This window comes from Notolabrus celidotus, chromosome 15, assembly GCF_009762535.1.
Source record: "Notolabrus celidotus isolate fNotCel1 chromosome 15, fNotCel1.pri, whole genome shotgun sequence".
Classification (NCBI taxonomy): Eukaryota; Metazoa; Chordata; class Actinopteri; order Labriformes; family Labridae; genus Notolabrus; species Notolabrus celidotus.
Genome location: NC_048286.1, coordinates 7,382,780 through 7,402,478, shown reverse-complemented (window position 1 = coordinate 7,402,478; position 19,699 = coordinate 7,382,780). Strand labels below are relative to the sequence as shown.

General features: G+C 40.1%; 1 protein-coding gene across 2 annotated transcripts in view; it reads left to right on the top strand.

Moving 5' to 3' along the window:
* The window catches only part of tesk2 (testis associated actin remodelling kinase 2), a 45,408-nt gene that overhangs the window by 20,592 nt on the left and 5,117 nt on the right, over positions 1-19,699 (top strand). For both annotated transcript variants that reach the window (XM_034703904.1, XM_034703902.1), the window contains exons 6-12: positions 2,757-2,805; positions 10,357-10,503; positions 12,902-12,984; positions 15,218-15,302; positions 15,605-15,688; positions 16,449-16,535; positions 17,667-17,805. In XM_034703904.1, the coding sequence (XP_034559795.1) occupies positions 2,757-2,805; positions 10,357-10,503; positions 12,902-12,984; positions 15,218-15,302; positions 15,605-15,688; positions 16,449-16,535; positions 17,667-17,805 (674 nt within the window). The remainder of the gene's footprint in view (positions 1-2,756; positions 2,806-10,356; positions 10,504-12,901; positions 12,985-15,217; positions 15,303-15,604; positions 15,689-16,448; positions 16,536-17,666; positions 17,806-19,699) is intronic.

Genomic DNA, 19,699 nt, shown 5'->3' with positions numbered 1-19,699 from the left:
CTTCCTTACTGTTAATTACCATAACCTTCATATAAGAAGACTTGTTTTCCTTTAAAATACATCTGAAAAAAGTGTGATCGTCTTACTTCTGAGGTTTAGTAAGTAAATGCCAACATTTGTTGACAACAGTGGATGGTGCCGCTTATCTGTAAGGTGATTGAGTCCAGCTGTCACTCACAACTACAGCACCAGGGGGATGAAAGATGGAGAGACACAGTGACTGTATGGAATTAAACAACTCAAAGCAGGTAGAGTTATTCAACAACTGAGGCGGTGTTATGATACCGCTGTTAATGAATGCAGCAGAGACATGAAACAACCGCCAAGCAGCCAAGAAATATGTTGTCACACATTGTAATGACTGATGATGACAAGCACATAAAGAGCGTCTGATAGTGTTACTGAAAAATGCAACAAAGGTGTGCCCATTACTAGACCTGTCATCCATCCAATAGGCTGCAGGTTATTTTTATTTTTATGGCATTCAGATACAGGAACCAGAAGTGCTTCGTTTACATCTCTTATTTATTCATTTATTTTTATCTTATTTTCCTCATTTCTTTTATTAGCTTTCTCAGTCATAAAACACTTTGTAACCCTGTTTTGAAAAGTACTAATTATTATTATTATTATTATTATTATTATTATTATTATCTTCTTCTTCTTCTTCTTCTTCTTCTTCTTCTTCTTCTTCTTCTTCTTCTTCTTCTTCTTCTTCTTCTTCTTCTTCTTCTTCTTCTTCTTCTTCTTCTTCTTCTTATTGTTATTGTTATTGTTATTGTTATATTATCATTTACATTTTATTTAATTTAAATGTGACAATTTAATTTAAAAGAAAAATATTATTTTATTTAAAAAGTGTTAAAAAAAACAACAGCATGCCCTCTCTCCCTTCCAAAACTAGTCTTATAATCAGGGTCATTTTATGTCAGAGACAATATGGTACCTATTTGATGGCAACTCATCATTACACTGCACTGCTACCTTATTTTTTTTATCTGTTTCTATCTGTATTCATGTTATTTTTAATAATTTGTGAGGTTTTATTCTTAGTTTTTGGTGTCAGCGTTCCAGTGCACGTCTCCACATCAAATAAAACACTTTCAACTGCTTCAGGATTTAAGAGCGGCTGCACAAATGAAGCTGCCTTGTGTCGTGTTTTACGACAGGAAAAGGAAAAGCCTGTCAACAAAGTAAAACTTAACAGCGATGACAAGTTGACTCCATGCAACGCCATTAACATTCACGACACCGCCCTGAAATAGAGCCGTCGCTCATGTTGTGTTGTGATTATTTTCTGTCACGACCACATTCTCCTCTGCGCTCCTCGGAGGGAGAGAGAGTGTTTATGAACAAGCACATACATGCATACATTTCTCTGCAACGCTGTGTGTGTGTGTGTCTTTTACAATGCCATCTTTGTTGAGCACGTCGAGAGGATTGTGTGTGTTAACAAGCAGACACTGAGGGGGTCATTGTTTGCTAAAATCCAACAAGAACCCACAAAGTTGACCTTTTCATTGCTCTCAGAATTATGAGGCCTTCAGCTCTGCTGGTGAACAGAGTTAGTTCATATGTTGCTTTGCACACACGTTGTTTTACTTAGGGTGAAGGGATGCATGGTGCTCTCTGGGTTCAGGACTTTTTCCAACCTTGAGGGATTTGGAGACTCTTGGTGCCAGTGGTTCCAAGAATGTAAACACAAAGCTTCATCAAGCTAAAACAAGGAAGTTTTCCTCCATAACTTGAAGATGGAAGTTTTTAATGTGTCATAGTAACACAGAAGTGATTGCAATAGAGACTCTTTATGTTACCAGGAATGTAGAGATTGATAGGCCAGGTAGAGGAAGACACGAGTGGAATGCAGGTGAAGCAACTGAGCGCTTATTATCCTCCTGCGAACAGACAGTCTCGCAGTAATCACTTGTCTGGTCTTGCCTGTGGAATCTTAACCTTTCCTTAACTATTCTTCCTGCTTTCTCTGTTTACTCTGCAGAGCAGGTCAGGAGAGTATTCTCATGTGTATGAACCCATAATGCAAGTGTTTGACCTAAGAGGAACCAAAGATAGTGTGTTCAAGGTTTTCCCCAAGCGGCAACCTCTGGTCTCAAAATATGAAGCCCATGCGGAAGTTTTATAAACTGCAATTCATCAAGAATCCGCTTGAGGCTGGCTGCAGAAACACCAGGAACCACTTACACACCCATTCAAAAAAGACGATCTTTGAAGCAGAAATAAACATGTTTACAGCCTGGTTCAAAAAACGTCTTGGCTCTACGTAGCTAATTTCTCTTCTGGCACACACTGTACGGGGGGTGAATTTTTTTATAACGCGACGGTTCAGAAGATATTAATATGACGAGCTTTTCCCCAAATAAGGACATGACTGACTTGATTGACAGGCGGGAACACTGTAGCTGTTGGCCAGGAGGCTCAGAGCCCGCCTCTTTACCTCACACTACGTTCGGTTGAGTTCCGCATTTCCAATATTACTCCATCTGACGATTGGCTTCAAACAGCGCTACAGAACAGATGGGTGACATCACTGATACTACGTCTATTATTTATACAGTCTACGGTTTTCCCCAGAGTTCTCTTAGAATAAGACGATTAAGACTTGTCTGTCTGTCAGCATCTGAACTCATATTTCATTCATTCCAGTTGAGTCCTAACAAATGTTCATGTGACGTCATGAAGGTAAAACACAACATTTGAGAACATTATTTTTCAACCTGTTTGTATCTGTGCCTTCACAGGTTTAAAGGTGTGTGTGTCCATGAGGGCCAGCTTCACGCTCTGACAGAGGTAAGAAAACACTCACAAACACACCATGTCACATCACCATTTAGGGGTGCACACCAAACAGACGATAAACAAGTCTCAAAAAACTGCCTGAATTCCTAAAATGTACACACTCCAGTTTTCACACCATCTCGTCAGTGAGATGAAGCCCCAGCAGGTTGTCATATTGCCTCACATACAGTAGGTCTGTATCCATTTGGTGGCATGTTCAGTGGAGAGATGAGAGAGGGATATGTGGTCCATCTTATGTTAAATAGCAACATCACTTCTGCCATATCTTTCTGGAGGCACTGCTCGTTGCCCGTACTTGTGTAATGTTGCTATTGTTGCTTGTATTTATTAAACCCATCTATAGGCAGTCGAGTGGGTGCAGCACTTGAGTCCAAGGTATATACACTAAGAAGGTAATGAAAAGTATCTTATCTTATGGTATCGTGTCCTGTCGCAGCCCACTCCTAGGCTGTAAATTGTGCTCAGTTTATGATGCTGACGTAAATTATTGGGGTGAGTTGATCAGCTCAAAATGTCCAGATCTGAGAATTGAGATCAGGCTTGGGACATCCCTAGTGTTGTTTCGTGTCATGTCGTATCATGTCATGTCATTTCGATTTGATTCGATTCGATTCAATTCGATTGGTTTGGTTTCGATTTGATTAGTTTTGTTTCGATTTGTTTCGTTTCGTTTCGATTCGATTCGTTTTCGTTTAGTTTTGTTTGGTGTCATGTAATTTCGTGTCATGTTATAACAAGTCATCAGTATGGTATGGTATCATATCATATCATATCTATTGTATTTTGAGTATTTTTATATTCTGGGGATCAGAGGCGTTCTGAGTCCCGGTACTGTGTCAAACATGCCGAACGAGAGATAGAGGTATAGCAGGAATTTAGCCTCATGGTTAAGTTTCGGCCCCATATAGTGGGCGGCCCTGGTCTGATTTCAACCTGCAGCCGACTTCCTGCATGTCATTCCCCCAATCTCTCCTGGTTTCCTGCTCTACCTGCACTGTCCTCTCCTCTCTAAAACAAAGGTGTAAAAGCCCCAAAAATATAACAACAACAACAAAAAAGAGGCACTACAACATTAGCTAAATTATCACGTCACAGATTATTCTACCCTCTGGTCCATTCAATCGTGGCTGAAGGCTTTTCATTGATGAGTCTGGTCCTGCTTGAGGGTTCTGCCTGTCAAAAGGAAGGTTTTTTGTCATTTGAGCTGCTCATTGATGGTAGATCAATCTTTGGTATCTTTGAATAACATAACAAGTAACGATGAGACCTCCTTTTTTAAACTTCTGTCATGATTTGTCACTAAATTACTTGATAGAGTAGAATAATCACAGACAGTGTGCTGGCCTTCCGACTACTGTAATGCTTCTCCTACCTACAGTCCAATCGAGCACTTCATGTTTCGACATGTCAAAGAGAGAACCGTGTGTTTTTACACAGTATGTTTTTACTGTGTCTTTAAGGTGAACAATCACGTCATCCATGAGCACACACAGAATGCACGCCAGTCTGTAATTGTGGACAAACCATTAGAACTGAATGTCCTGACACGTGGACTCTGTGTGTTTGTGTTGGTGTTGGTGTGTGTGTGAGAGGAGGGAGAATTTGATACAGGCTGCTAATAAAATCCTCCAGAGATGCTTAATGTTAGGACAGAGACCATTCGAGTTACAGTGAGTGATATTTTCTGGCTGCTCAAAGCCTATATTTAACCTGAGTGTTTATCTGCATGCATGTGTGATAGAGGGAGACAGATTAGATTGCATGAGTGGTAATCATTAATTTGTCATGGAAAAGGGTTGATAAGCAGTCGGTATTATTACCCTGTTAATTAAAAGGTTAGGCACAAGGAACGTAGGGCCCTTTTCTAAGATTGGAATAGAAATGAGCGGTAGACGAGGAAAATATGACCTTACTAGTTGACCTTAGAATTCACTCTGATGTTATTTTCCTTCATTTTTTTGTGCTAAAACAAATAAGAAGTGTTTTGCCATAAAATAAAGAAAGCAGTGTGCTGATGCTGCAGTGACCCACAGTCAGAGTATTTGGGATCATTTATACGGGATTAAACATCTTCTAAAGACCATTTCTTTATGGTTGTACAACTTTAGACACTTATTTTTACATTTAAAAAAACATTTTCTTCCCCTTTATGAACCAAATTGTTTGAATGTAAAGAAAATGGTTGTTAGTTGCAGCTTTTAATGCTTTTGAAACATGTGTTCATCAAAGGATGGCAACAACACCTGTGGCCATTGTAGTTGCTCACAACCTGCACATAAACCCACATTCAGGACATTTACTCATGATCAACGCTCTAATGTGTGCACTTTGATGGTTGACCCAGTGACTTCACATGCTTGTCTGTAAACATGTTTGTATTTGAATGTTCATTCAGTGGAAAACTGTATGTTAATGAGGCCAAATAGAACAAAACATGCAATTCATCCCGCTCTGAAGAAAGAACAGGCTGTGAAAGATGCTTCCATTCGCACACACACACACACACACGCACAATTGATTACACTGCTGCAGTGCTCAGTGAATGCGTTTATTGTAGCCTTGATAAACAAAGACAAAAGCAGCTTTCTGCAGCTCCATAAGAGAACTCATCTTAAGAAACTAAATGTGTGTCTTTGCTGTTCTTCTGCTGATTCCACACGAACACATGCTGCGGTAGGTCTTCTTTTTCGCTGCAGGGTAAACAGATCCTGTTGTGTTGTGTCAGGTCCAAACTGACTGCAGTGACCCTGGTAGCAGACTCGTGCTGTTTTGTTACCTGACCCCCACTATGAGGCCGTGCTCAGAGGAAATGGAGAATTAAGTTACTGCAAGGCCCCAGGCAACCTCCAGAACCCTTCGTCTGTCCCACCACGTACAGACTTGTGCAGACCTGCAAACAAAGTGCAAGAACTAACAGGCACAAGAAGACTTTGTTCATGAGGATTTAGTGGATGAGTTTGAATCTGAAGCTTTTTATGAGAGACGATGCAAAAGACATTTGGGATTTTGGGGGATGATTGTTGGTTTATCGTTGTGAAGGTCATGTCTAAAACAGATTTGTAAAGGTTGTGCTGATAGAAACAGTGACTTAACGCTTAACAAACCCTCCCTGGAAGTAACAACACAGTACCTGCTACGTTCTCACATGATACTTGGGGGGCTGGTAGGACAAATTCAGCTGTTTATGTTTACACATGCAGCACCCGGGTAATTTTAGGACGTTTCAGGAACTTAAGATCCCAGAAAGTGACTTCTATTTAGCACCAGTGCAGAATGAGGACATTTGAGAATGCAGCAGGTTTTAAGTGTTGTTGATAAGTAATGTTATGTATGCACAGGATAATACATGCTCATGTGAACTCTGGTGTTAGAGAAACATGTAGGGGCTTATCTTGAGACCTTAAATCCCAAACTTTTGTAAAGCACATAATTATGACCATGTCATGTTTAACATACATTTTAACACCCTATTTTGATATTTCTTTCTCTTTTTTTTTTTTTTTAAAACCGAGGTTTATTGTTTTTCCACATACAGAAGAGTAGGAAATCAAATCACACATCTTGCCTTCATATCACATTACACATTTAAAAAAAAGTACATTAAGAGTGGATTATATAAATACATTTACATTAGAAAGAGAAGAGAAGGAAAAAAAATTAAATACATAAATAAATAAAATAAGATACTGCCACCGTGCCATACCGTACATTCAAAACAGGGAAAATCCAGCCTCCAGCTGACAAGTTTTTACCATAGACTGTATAAAATATGGACGCAGTATTCGTGACGTCACCAATCTGTTTCTGAAACACTTTTTTGAGGCCAATCGTCGGCCGGAGCCACATTGCTGCTGTCGAGCGATTGTGACGTAAAGAGGCGGGCAACGGCTACACTGTTCCGGCCTGTCAATCAAGTCAGCTGTGCCTCTCATTGGAAGACTCGTAATCTTTATATCTCCGAAATTAATGTGTGACGATCGAGAAATTAACTTTCAAGACTTCAAATTGGTGTGTATGTGGTTTCCGATACTTCCGGAGCCAGCCTCAAGGGGACACTCGAGGAACTGCAGTTTTTAGCACTCATATTTTTAGACGGAGGTTGCCACTTGGTTTTCGCATACCAAGTACAATCAAATATAATACCTGGTAACAAAAGGCAAAGCATACTAAGCTATATTGATAATAGAGACACAATAATAAAGGAGGAGGATGCTTATTGATTAGCTCGCGGCAGGTTTGGCCATTTCATGTAGTTTTGTCCCCTCATCACAAGTTGTTCTTTAGGTAAGTAACAGCACAGGAGACCACAGGTCAGTGAAATACCTCTCATTACCCCTCAGAACCGCACTGATCCTTTCATGAGGGAGGAAACCTAAATAACTTTTGAAACCATGGCGTAACAGTTGGCGGTTTATCTTTAATCCAGTTTATCTAAATACATTTTCTCGCCAATAACAACAATTTGTCACACAGTTTAAAATGTGGTCGAACCAATTTTGAGGGGAGGCTGAGAATGAACAGTCCTGAGTCCCTCATAATGCAGGTCTGGAAAATGCCACTCTTGCACCTGAGAGTCTTTTGATCAGTTTCTTACTTTTGGACTTTGAACCTGGTTGAAAATGAAACATTAGTTTTGCAAGCGTTGGTGAAATATTACTCAAATTCCCGACATGTAAACAATGATGCAACCGATTGTGATCCCCTGTCTCCACTGCACCGTCTGCTCTATATTATCAAGCTGAATCTCAATCTAATGCATCTTATAGAAATTGCATCTGCAGTTATAATCTGGGCTAACTGTAAGTCATGACCCACGGCAGGATTATATCGCTGTTTGAAGCCGCTTCCTGCAGCAAACAAGGATCCTTTGTGTGAGTCTTTTCAGGGTTTTTAACCTGAAGCTCTGAAAGTCATTTTCCAACAAAGTTGTAACCAACTGTATGTTTCTCATTTCCTCAGCACCCCAGGTAATACACGATCACAGCGAGGCGCATATACAGCTCAAACATGTGCTATGTCAAGTAATTACTGCAGTGTATCAGTAACTCTACAAATAGGATCAAGCAAATTCCAGGGGGAAATACCCTGCCGGAATAAGAGGCTTTTTAAAACGCAAGTTAGTTTTAGTTGACACAGCAGGTGCACTCTTCGGCTAAACCGCACGATTTGCATTTTTCACCGAGCACATTTTGCACTGGATGGATCTTTTTTTTTTTTTATGATCATCAGTGTGATGTCAACAAACGGCTAGTGTTTTGATCTAAAATGAAATGATGAATGATGGAAGTTGGATTGGTCTGAGTTTTTCTTACCTCCAGGAGAGTTCCCCCCTGTTCCCCCTCTCTCTGCAGACAACAGATGTTGAACTCTGAGGCTACTGAGGAATTTGTTGTATAAATACTTTAATCCTCTGATGTCTTCAAATGGGGTGTATGTGTGTGTGTGTGTGTGTGTGTGTGTGTGTGTGTGTGTGTGTGTGTGTGTGTGTGTGTGTGTGTGTGTGTGTGTGTGTGTGTCAGGACATTTGATGATATAAGGAGCTCAACCTTTTTTTTGGGGGGGGGGGGGGGGGTTGGGGGACAGTAAAGCATTACTTTTATCTTGTAATTGATGAATCCTGAGACCTTTAAGGTTTTTCAAAATAAGAGCAACGGATCATTGTACTAGAACTCACTGACCTTAAATGGACAGTTTGCCTGAGGTGCTTCATAGAGTCTGAAATAAACAAAAAAACAGGCTATGAGCATGCAGATTTGAAATGTTTTCTGAAATATTTACTCATAAAAGTTTGTCTTTGTGGAATCCATTGATGAGTTATTTATTAGGGCAGAGTTTCAGGCTGAAAATAAGGTCTATGAAGACAGTTATAGGCCTTAATGTTGTAGGATATGTATGCAATATTCTTGTACACTACAATGCACCATTAAATCAAGTATTTAAATATGATATTATTACGTTTGCCCAAGCAACAATGGTACACAGGCTCAATAGTGGAGACCGCAACATACAAGAACAAAAGAGACGCCACACAAAGTTGCCAATTAAAACCCCAAGCTTTATTTGAAATAGAATCCCCTCCCAAATTAAAGAACCAATGAATTCAAAAAGAAATAAGGGAAACAATAAGGGACTGGAGACCCCGGCTAAAAAGAACAAAAGTTGGAAAGGTGCTGGGCCAGCCGCGCAATGGACCGTCACTCCCAGCACCTAACCCTAAACTAGACCTCGAACGTGTGCTGTCCTGTGTCAGAGAGCGCCCAGCTCTCTCTGCCACTCTTTTCTTACCTCCCTCCTACCTGCGCGCTCATCATACCCATGTGCACAGCTGGCAGAGGGAGGCGGGGCCAGAGGGACAGCAGAGAGAGAGAGAAACCCTGAGGAGTCGTACATAACAGATATAACAATAAAGTTGATTTAAAGGCACTTAGCAGCTTTTTAATTTTACCACTCAAGGGCGCTAATCCAAAGATTTTTTTTTGCATTAAAGCTCCTGTAAAGGAACTTTGAGTTGTGTCCTTTAAGTCCACAGAGTCTATCTCATATTGTTATCGTCTTGGTCAGATATATCTTCACAAAACTCATTCATATACACCTTTACATTATTTTTTTGGTATACCAAGAGTAAGCAGAACGTGAGAATCAATCTGCACAAACAAAGTTTAATTTGTTGGAGAAGTGGAAACCTCCTCCTCCCACCAGCAGCCCCCTCTATGTCCTACTTCTGCTCCTGTCAGTCACACTGTTAACCACAGCTAAACCAGACCATCTCATTATCTTGTCTCAGCACTACATTGTTAACTACTGTTGATTGTATCGTGTGACATGGGATTAGTGTGTCTGTGTGTTTGCATGCAAGCACCGAGGTCAAGCAATTTCTTCTGGATCAAAGCCGAGAGACGACGAAGGAAAGGACCCTTAGATCCTTTTAAACCCACCAAGCTAAATTTCTTGGCTGCCCACATGACGGTCCGGCGATCCACATTCACGCACGCAGGCAGAGAACTAGCAGCTCTCTCAGCCAGATTGGATTCAGCCATTTGGTCGATACACCAGCCAGCCCCCAGGCCACCAGGCAGGCCGTCTGTGACCCAAACCACCCACCATTCGTCCTCGCTGTGAGCCAGCTGGATAGGCAGTGGCTTTGTGTCGTTGGAAGCTTTATGTAAAAAGGGCTTTGAGTGGACAGAAGACTGGGGAGAGCGCAACATAAACAGTCCATTTACAATGTATGAAAACGGCAATACTTCAAACTAAATGAAATAAACAAGCAGTGAAGTGAACAAATCAAACATATAAATGATTAATTATGATTAGCTTACTAGCCATTATTAAGTTGATGCAATGCAACATATATATATCATCTTCTGCAACTGATAAATGCTGAATCACCTGCAAACAGTTGATATCTATTAACAGGCCTGACTTCAGCGGATACTCAGCTGATGTATTCGTGCACTCCTAGAATTTATATCAGCCTCAGGAATCTGCCATCTTTGTTGATATGAACATACTTATTGATTTCTCCTTTTTCTCTCTCTCCAGTACATCAATGGTGGAAACCTGGAGCAGCTTCTAGACAGCAACAAACACCTGAGTTGGCCCACGAGGGTGAAAATGGCCTGTGACATCGCCAGCGGTCTGGCCTACTTGCACTCCAAAGGCATATTCCACCGGGACCTCACCTCCAAGGTTAGCCAGCCGGGCTAATTGGTTATTGAAAGGAGAAAGCAAAGCTAAGAATAGGAGTGCAGGCTTCTTTGTTTCTTTGCAGAAAAAAGGAGCCTTTTGTAGCATTGTGTTTTCTTTTTTATGCTCTACTGAGAAACAATCTTTAAAGATTCATATTGTGAAGTATTTTTTTATTTTGGTTTAAAGAATACAGCACATATGACGGAGAAGGATCTACTTCTTTGTCATTACACGGTTCATAACTTTTGCACCACCTTTTTTGCACCACTTCAAGTATATATTTAAATCTGAGTTGGTTTTGCAGCTAATGTTGCAGCTAATGTTGTAGCTTATGTTGCAGCTAATGTTGCAGCATTATTAGTCATTAGATAAATATGTTTCAAGATGTCATGAATCTGGACACACCTAGCTGCTCTTTAACTTGAAGACCTGTCAGGGTCTCTGTGAAGCACACAGTGTCACAGTCAGATGTGATAATCAGTACCAGGCAGCTTCTAGTTTTCCAACTTGACCGGGGGCCATGTTGGCACAGATCTGGCATGGGACAGAACAGGAACAGCTTGCACTCTGCTGTAAACTCATCTCGGCTCTGTATCCTGTTTGTTGTGCTTTGGTCGTGACGCTCAGTGGACAAAGCTACTCTGTCCTTTTTCATGTTTTAAGCAAGACAATGTAGGTACTCATCCCACTCCTCCTTATTGTAAAGATTACTGTTCATATGTTGTAAAGATGAGTCAGTATTTATTTAGCTATGTGTTGTTTTATCCTTCCATCTTGAAGAAGTTCCTTCATATGAAGCCACAAACAAAAATATACAAGATCAACACACAGGAGTGTGTCACTGATGTCACTCAACAGTAAACTAATATGTGAATATAGATATTTATCTATCCAGCATCCACCCATCCATCAATCCATCGGTCCATTCATCTATCCATCCATCCATCCATCCATCTATCCATCCATCCATCCATCCATCCATCCATCCATCCATCCATCCATCCATCCATCCATCCATTCATTCATTCATTCATTCATTCATTCATCCATCCATCCACCTATCAGTCAATCCATCCAGCAATTCACCCATCCATTCATCCACCCACCCATTCATTCATTAATTCATTCAATCATTCATTCATTCATTCATTCATTCATCTATCCATCCATCCATCCATCCATCCATCCATCCAGCCTTTTACTTTTATCCATCCATCCATCCATCCATCCATCCATCCATCCATCCATCCATCCATCCATCCATCCATCCATCCATCCATCCATCCATCCACCCACCAATCAGTCAATCCATCCATCCACTCATCCACCCACCCATTCATTCATTCATTCATTCATTCATTCATCCATCCATCCACCTATCAATCAATCCATCCAGCAATTCACCCATCCATTCATCCATCCATTCATCCACCCACCCATTCATTCATCCATCCATTCATCCACCCACCCACCCACCCATTCATTCATTCATTCATTCATTCATTCATTCATTCATTCAATCATTCATTCATTCATTCATTCATTCATTCATCTATCCATCCATCCATCCATCCATCCATCCATCCATCCAGCCTTTTATCCATCCATCCATCCATCCCTCAGTCAATCCATCCATCCATCCATCCACCAATCAGTCAATCGATACATCCACTCATCCACCCACCCATTCATTCATTCATTCATTCATTCATTCATTCATTCATTCATTCATTCATCCATCCATTCATCCATCCATCAGTCAATCCATCCATCCATGCATTCATCAGTCAATCATCCATCCATCCATCCATCCATCCATCCATCCATCCATCCATCCATCCATCCATCCATCCATCCATCCACCCACCAATTCATTCATTCATTCATTCATTCATCCATCCATCCATCCATCAAGCTTTATTTCTGTCTGTCTGTCTGTCTGTCTGTCTGTCTGTCTGTCTGTCTGTCTGCCTGTCTGCCTGTCTGCCTGTCTGTCTGTCTGTCTGTCTGTTTGTCTGTCTGTCTGTCTGTCTGTAGAATCATAGTTAGTGTTGTGCTCTGTATTGAAGTATCCTCAGTTGTAGTAAAGTTATTTGTTGATGACATAAATAACTCTCAGGTCAAGTTGGTAACCATGACTTCTAAATGTTTTGCTCGTATCGTCATATTTTTGCTCTTCGTTGCTCAAACATCTTGTGAAATGTCAGTGAAACATTTGTTAGTTCCCTTTTGTTTGAGCAGACGATGAGTTTACAGTACAGTACACATTATTGAGAGTGTATTCAGGAAGTGAAGGTTTACCTGATAATGCTCAGCTGCAAACATTTCTTTCCTTCAGTGTCACAACTTCCTCAACTCACCCTGGAATAATAACACTTGTGTTTCTCTCCTCTTACAGAACTGTCTGATTAAATGTGATGACAATGGCTACACGGCAGTGGTGGGAGACTTTGGCCTGGCAGAAAAGATCCCCACCAACCTGTAAGGAATTCTCCACTCATTACTGCTTTGCAAAAACACATCCGACACTAGATCTTTATTTATTCATACATAAAACCTTCTTTTTATTCCAATGTGTAGCTTATTTAATACACTAATCAGTCCTTTTTATACTGACACAGTAGAGCTTTGTGAATGTGTCGTATAAAATAAACATGACCTCTAGCTTGAGAGAGCAGTGCAGATGCTTTTAGCTGCTTCTCTAATAGCTTCATTTCTCTGTGGTTGCGACTCAGCTGTCCTCATCAACCCCTGTAGACTCATGAGCTGTAAACAAACCTGCTCTATGTGCACTACTGGCCAATCTCAAACAGTAAACACACAATTAGTGAGTGGATGATAACAAGTAGTTATCGCCAAAACTAAAAGACCAGGGGATGCTGGACTTATAACATTACATATGTTATTTGCTTGATTTAAAAGTAATGACTGGTTTATATGTTAGAAATAAAAAGTAAATAATATAGTCATGTAGTTGTAGCTTTACACTTATCAGCTTGTTGTGATGTTTTATTTGCCCCCTAGTGGCAAAAAATATACGAAAAAATTGTGCATCTTTAAAGCCTCATGAGGCAAAGCTTGGCACAAGTTTAGTCGACCTGAACAAAAATACTTCATGGAGACATTACAGATCCAGAATGTAACATAAGTGATTTGGTTCATGTATCCTTAAGTATTCCATCTGGTGCGTTGTACTTCTAATAGCCATTAAAACAGAAAATATCCGGTTAAAAATGGAATCACATTCATTTATTTTGGTCTGCATCTACAATCAACACTGCCCTCCACAACATCGGAGCCATGTAAAGATCACAAATAAAAACAAAACAATCACTGAGGGATTCAACAACCAAGAAAATATACACACACATAACGATATGTACACATACACATGCATACATATACAAGTACATTCATGCATACATATAAACATGCATACACATCCAAATATATTTTAGCCAATCACATGCTGATCATGCTGAAGCCAAAGCTTATCCTGCCTACCTTTTTACATAACTTATACCGTAAACACAACATTGTGCCAGTAATTAAGGTGTATTATATCAAAGCAATCTTCAACATTTCTTACAGAAACAAACTTACAAACAAAAAACAAAATCCCAAAACATTTCAATCTCAACAAGCAGCAATTCAGGTAAATCTGAGTGAAATCTAATTTTAATTAACAGTTTATACTTCATCCATGTGTTTATTTATCTGTTTATTTTTAAGCATTTTTTTTAAATACACAAAGGGAGTTACACATTTTTAATTCTTCATCACAACTGTTCCAAAAGTTTGCAAACGCTGGAAAGGCAAGTTATAAACTTTTTCAAAAGTCAGAACATGAGCATCCTGAGTGACGCTGTTTCGGCTTGTCACACTTTCGTTTTTATACCTCTCTGGTTTTATTGTTTATCTCTGAAGTGTCCCTCCACAAACCAGCCATAGTTGTGTTGATTAGTAGATGTATCTGCTGCAACATTATCAGTAGACTGTGCAGTTCACATTCTGAAGGATACCTTTCTATTGTCGTCTTTTAAATGTAGCAAAATGTGTTAATTCTAAAATAGCATCAGGATCAGCCATAGACTGTATAAAATAGGGATCAGCACAACTTAGACACGCTAAACACTATAATTTTGTGTATCTATGCGTGCATAAGCTGGTATGTCAACATGAAGAGGGCGTGGTTTCCCATAAGGGGATATATATTCTGCTCCCACAAATATCTGAGATGCCTTATCTGGTCCAATTTCATCCACGTGACATAACATAACATAACATAACATAACATAACATAACATAACATAACATAACATAGGTATGCTTAAAGGTATGTCAGAGTATAAGGTATGCTCCGAGTCCCACAGATGCTCTCAAACCAACACTTATATGATAACGGGTACATAACAGAAAACCCTAACCTTGTCTTCTGTCTCTGTCAAACCTTCATTTTCACTCAACATCCCTGGTGTCAGGACAGGATTTTGTTTACCTGGTTGTTTACCGGGTCAAATCAAGGTGTCATGAGGTTAATATCTTGACCAGGAGATAAACATTTAATCTCCATGTCTGCATGAATAATATTTATAACACTATCTAGAGACTCCAAAGACTCTGAATAACCTGGCACAGCTGACTTCCGTATTAAAACATGTTTTACATCATCTTTGTCAAACATTGTGTGCTTGTGTTTGTGTGTTTGGTGTAGTGCTGAACGAGAGAAGCTCTCAGTGGTTGGTTCTCCATTTTGGATGGCTCCTGAAGTGCTAAGAGATGAATCCTACAATGAAAAGGTAAAGTCTTCAGCTTTGTTATTTCACCTCTGCTTATATAGAAAGTTAATAACAAGGAGTGAAATCAGATCATTTTGTTTTGAAGATAACATCATTAAAGATTGAAAAACACACCTGGGATAATCCATCAGTGAAGAATGAGATGCATCAAGTCAACTTTAGGAAAAGACAGGAGCAATGTTTCACTTTGTAATAATAATTATAATAATAATAATAATAATAATAACAAGGCAGTTAACAAATTCTGAAAAATGCAGCAAACAGTTGTTTTCATGTGTCAATGTGTGTCCCTGTGTTTCCAGGCTGACGTCTTCTCCTACGGTATAATCCTCTGTGAGATCATTGCAAGGATTCAGGCTGACCCTGACTTCCTTCCGCGCACCGAGGTGACTGCTCATCTACTTCTCCTTACAATAATCCAGCAGCCTGTTTGTTGAGTACACGAGCTGATCTGTTTGTGTCCCGTAAATCACACCTTGAGAGGGCTGTGGAACGATCCTGGTGCCTAAAGTTAATGTCTGTCTTTTTACATTCTCCAAGGATTTTTTACCTAATTTGGCAAAATTCTTTCAGCACTTAAATCCTCGACAAATATGATATAGAAATGATGCCTTTTTGCATAAATGTCACCAGAGTGCACATAAGTATTTGTTAAATATGTCTTGCTTGGTTTATTTTCTGCAGAATTATTTTGTATCCAAAGTTAAATTACCCCCCCAAAAAATATTTGCATGTTGATATTAAAACAAACATCTTTTTTGTTTCTTAAAATCACTCTTATAAGATGTAGCTCCAATTTATCCTTGTCATTTCTCTAAGTTGTCTCCATACTTACCTCAAGATTTTCTTAAACACAGCTTTTTACCTCACGATAACAAACTACAATTATAAAAGAGCTCCCTTTTGAAACCCCCTTTGTTCTCCCACATGGCTTGTGTTATATGAAATGTCCGTGTCCTGCAGGAGCATGTCAGAGGGATTAGTTTGACCTTAACTTTGTTCTGGCAGAACAGTTACAGTATGTCAAACGTCTCATGAAACCCTCTCCGTCTCCGTCTTTAAAGTAAATAGGAATTTCCTGTTTAACTTAAACGCATCCAAACCTCTCTGTGTCTCCTCCTCTCTCCCTCCCTGCACCTTCAACAGAACTTCGGCTTGGACTATCACACGTTCCAGCACATGGTTGGAGACTGTCCGCCTGATTTCCTTCAGCTGGCTTTCAACTGCTGCAATGTGAGTGCAACACTGTCCCGCTCAATAAATCCGTCTCTGTTTCTTTTATTATTATTAATAAATATTACAATCAGAGCTGTGATGCATGGTGGTCGTATTTTGTAACAGTTAGAAGCATCTTCACCAACAGAAAAAAGGATGACAGACTTCTCTCTGTGTTGTTTCTGTTCCGTATTTTTAATTTCTTAAGTAACTATTAATCACTTATTGAGAAATAGAGGCTCAATCTGATTATCTGAGTAATCTGATTTAGCTCTTTGAGGGGAGGAGAGGGAGGGGGACTTATGTTTAATAAAAGCTGGATCAGCTTCTCACTCAGCTTTTTCAAAATACAACATTCATTTGTGGTAGGAAAAGTCTGAACATTAAGTTCATAAAACAGAATCAAATACCTTTTTAATGAGCTTTACCCGCTCCGGTTTGCACACAGGCTGTTATAAGTCCTATGTTAGATGTGAGGTGGATTTCTCCTCTCAAACGTGATTATAAAGTGTATGAGACGATGAGGGTGTTTAAGGTTTTGGAGCACCCTGCTGATTGATCCTATATTGGATCCCTTCATCCCCTCTCATCCTTGTCTCTTGTCTCGCTGCTATCATCCTTCTCTATACTCCACTTAACAGTCTTTCTATCTTTCCATTTCTATGTTTTTATCTATGAGGCTTTTTTCTCTCCCATCAAATGTCTCCCCTTCTTCATTGTCTGTCTTCGACGCCCTTTGATTTCTTTCCCCTTCATCAATCTTCAGCTTCAGGTCATAAATGAATCTAACTTTTTGATACCCTGATTATTTGTATGGACTCTTATATCTTAACGTAACTGACTCACTTTGTCGCCTCAATTCTTCTTCTTCATAATTTGAAGGCAGCATGTTGCTTTCAGATCTTTGTTTTCTTCTTGTAAAGGCCGCTAAGCTCTCTCTCTTTCAGACGGTAAATAAAGTAGCAGGAGGAATATCCTGTAAATGCTTGTGGAGTTTGTATTTTTCGTGTTAAAATATGACATAATGCAGCTTATTATTCTTGAGAACGCCTTTTAGTGTACGTTTTCTTCGTCCCTGATTGCCATGCTCTGATTTCCCTCCAGCCTCACCCCTCTTTGTATCTTTTATTGTTCTCTTCCTCCCCACAGATGGACCCAAAACTTCGTCCATCCTGCCAGGACATCGTGAGGCGCCTCGAGGAGATCCTTGCTCGTCTTAAAGTTGAAGAGTTGGTGCACGAGTGTGTTCCTCTCAGTGTGGAAAACGACAAGAAGAACCTACCTAAAGGTATCACCGCTGTGGTGTCAGCTTTAGTTTTAATTCTTACGAGAGACATGTCATAAATGTATTCATCTGTGAAATAGCAGAATGTGTTAGTGTAACACTTATGAAATGATATCAAAATTAAAATATGTGTCATAGGACTTAGTAATAGGGCTAGAGGTCCGGCTCGGGAGCTTTGTGGAAAATTAACAAACACAAACACAATTCAAGTTTAAACAGCTGTATTGAAACTAGGGATGCACCGAAATGAAAATTCTTGTCTGAAACCAAAAACCGAAAAATGAGGAAACCAAGGCCGAAAACCGAAACACTGAGAGAAATGATAATGCCAATTATTAGCACCATTGCATTTATGGCTCTGACTGTGTACTAACCTCACTAAAATCAAGGATCTCATTGAACATACCAGACAACGAGGGTGCATGCCCCTCATCTGGTTCAGAGAGACGAGTCCTTTTTTCTGCGCTCTGTTCTCCTTCCTGCACTGTGCGCTTCTCCGTCTCCAAGTGGGTTCTCCGCATCCATCGCGGCCTGGACAATTTCTCGTGTGCGCTGCTTTATTCCCACATCCAAGTAATGATCTCTATAACGCGGATCAAGTACAGTTGTGATGAAATGCAGAGGACCTGAATAGATCTCAGTGAAAGGTGTGCTGACAGACTCTCATAGTGTACTTTTCATTGTTTTCACTATGTGGTCCGTCTCAACCTCTTTGCTAAGAAGACGTTTTAGTGCAGCAGTTAGAGGAATAACAGATGCAGACATGTTGGCCCTTATCCAGACAAGCACTTACTGAAATGTAGCAATAGTTCAACAGAAATCACTTGATAACTCAAGGAAACAAATGTCAGTAAAAAATAAATGCACAAATATAAACTTAATGTCAATCTGTAATAAAAATAAACAAAGTTCAAGAAAAGCTAGCTCAATAGAATTGAGTAATATATAACATTCATGTGGTTCAAATCCCCACCAGGGTCAATAATACAAAATTCTAACAATCCCAGTGAGAGTTGACACTAGCCTCGTCATGTATTAATACCAACAGGTATCAATTCACTATGGTCATCAAGAGTTCAAAGTCTTTTTCAATAATTCATCAAGGTATAACTATTATCAACTCTAAATTAGTTCAAACACTACCACACCACTGGGGGACTGGCTCAGGGGTATCAGGCTTGAGGCCTGGATGAGGTAACTTGCTCTTTGGTCCAGCTCCTTTTCAAAGAAGTTCCATCCAGTGTTAGCTCGCCATCTATCCAGTCCCATTCACTCTCTGTTCTTCCCCAACAAAGCCTGACCATTTCTTCTGTGGCCTGCCTTCAGATCCACCGTAGCACATCACACATGGAGCAGGCGCATCCCCAGCTGAATAGCAGGACCGCGGTCAAGATGAATAAAAAAACGTCTGTTTGCAGCTTCCAAAGTTCCTTTTCGTTCGCAACAATGTAGGATGCTCTCACAGGTGTCACGTTAAATCAGTGAAGTGGTCGGGACAGATTCTGGAATGCCTGAGTTCGTCATGGGTCATGACGGACAGCGGATGGATCCAACAATGCAACAGCAGAGGAGCAGAGTGTGGGAATGTTTTTGCTCGGTTGGACAACAAAAACTATTCCAGGGAGACCCATTTTACCTGGGTTACATGAGGCAATATCTGCGACACTAGATTCAAGGACAGGAAACAGAGACTTATTTTACATCCTCCTCTCTACAGCAGAGAGGTTCTTTCAGCTCAGGAAGCCGCTTAGCTCTTCAATATTTCACTTATCATCTAATTGGTGTTGAACCTGACTGAAACTTCTCTCCTCCTGCAAAGCCCTCTGTTGATTCACTGTTTGTCCTGTCGTTTATATTTACCCTGTTCTCTCCAACACACATAACCAGGCGTGCCAAA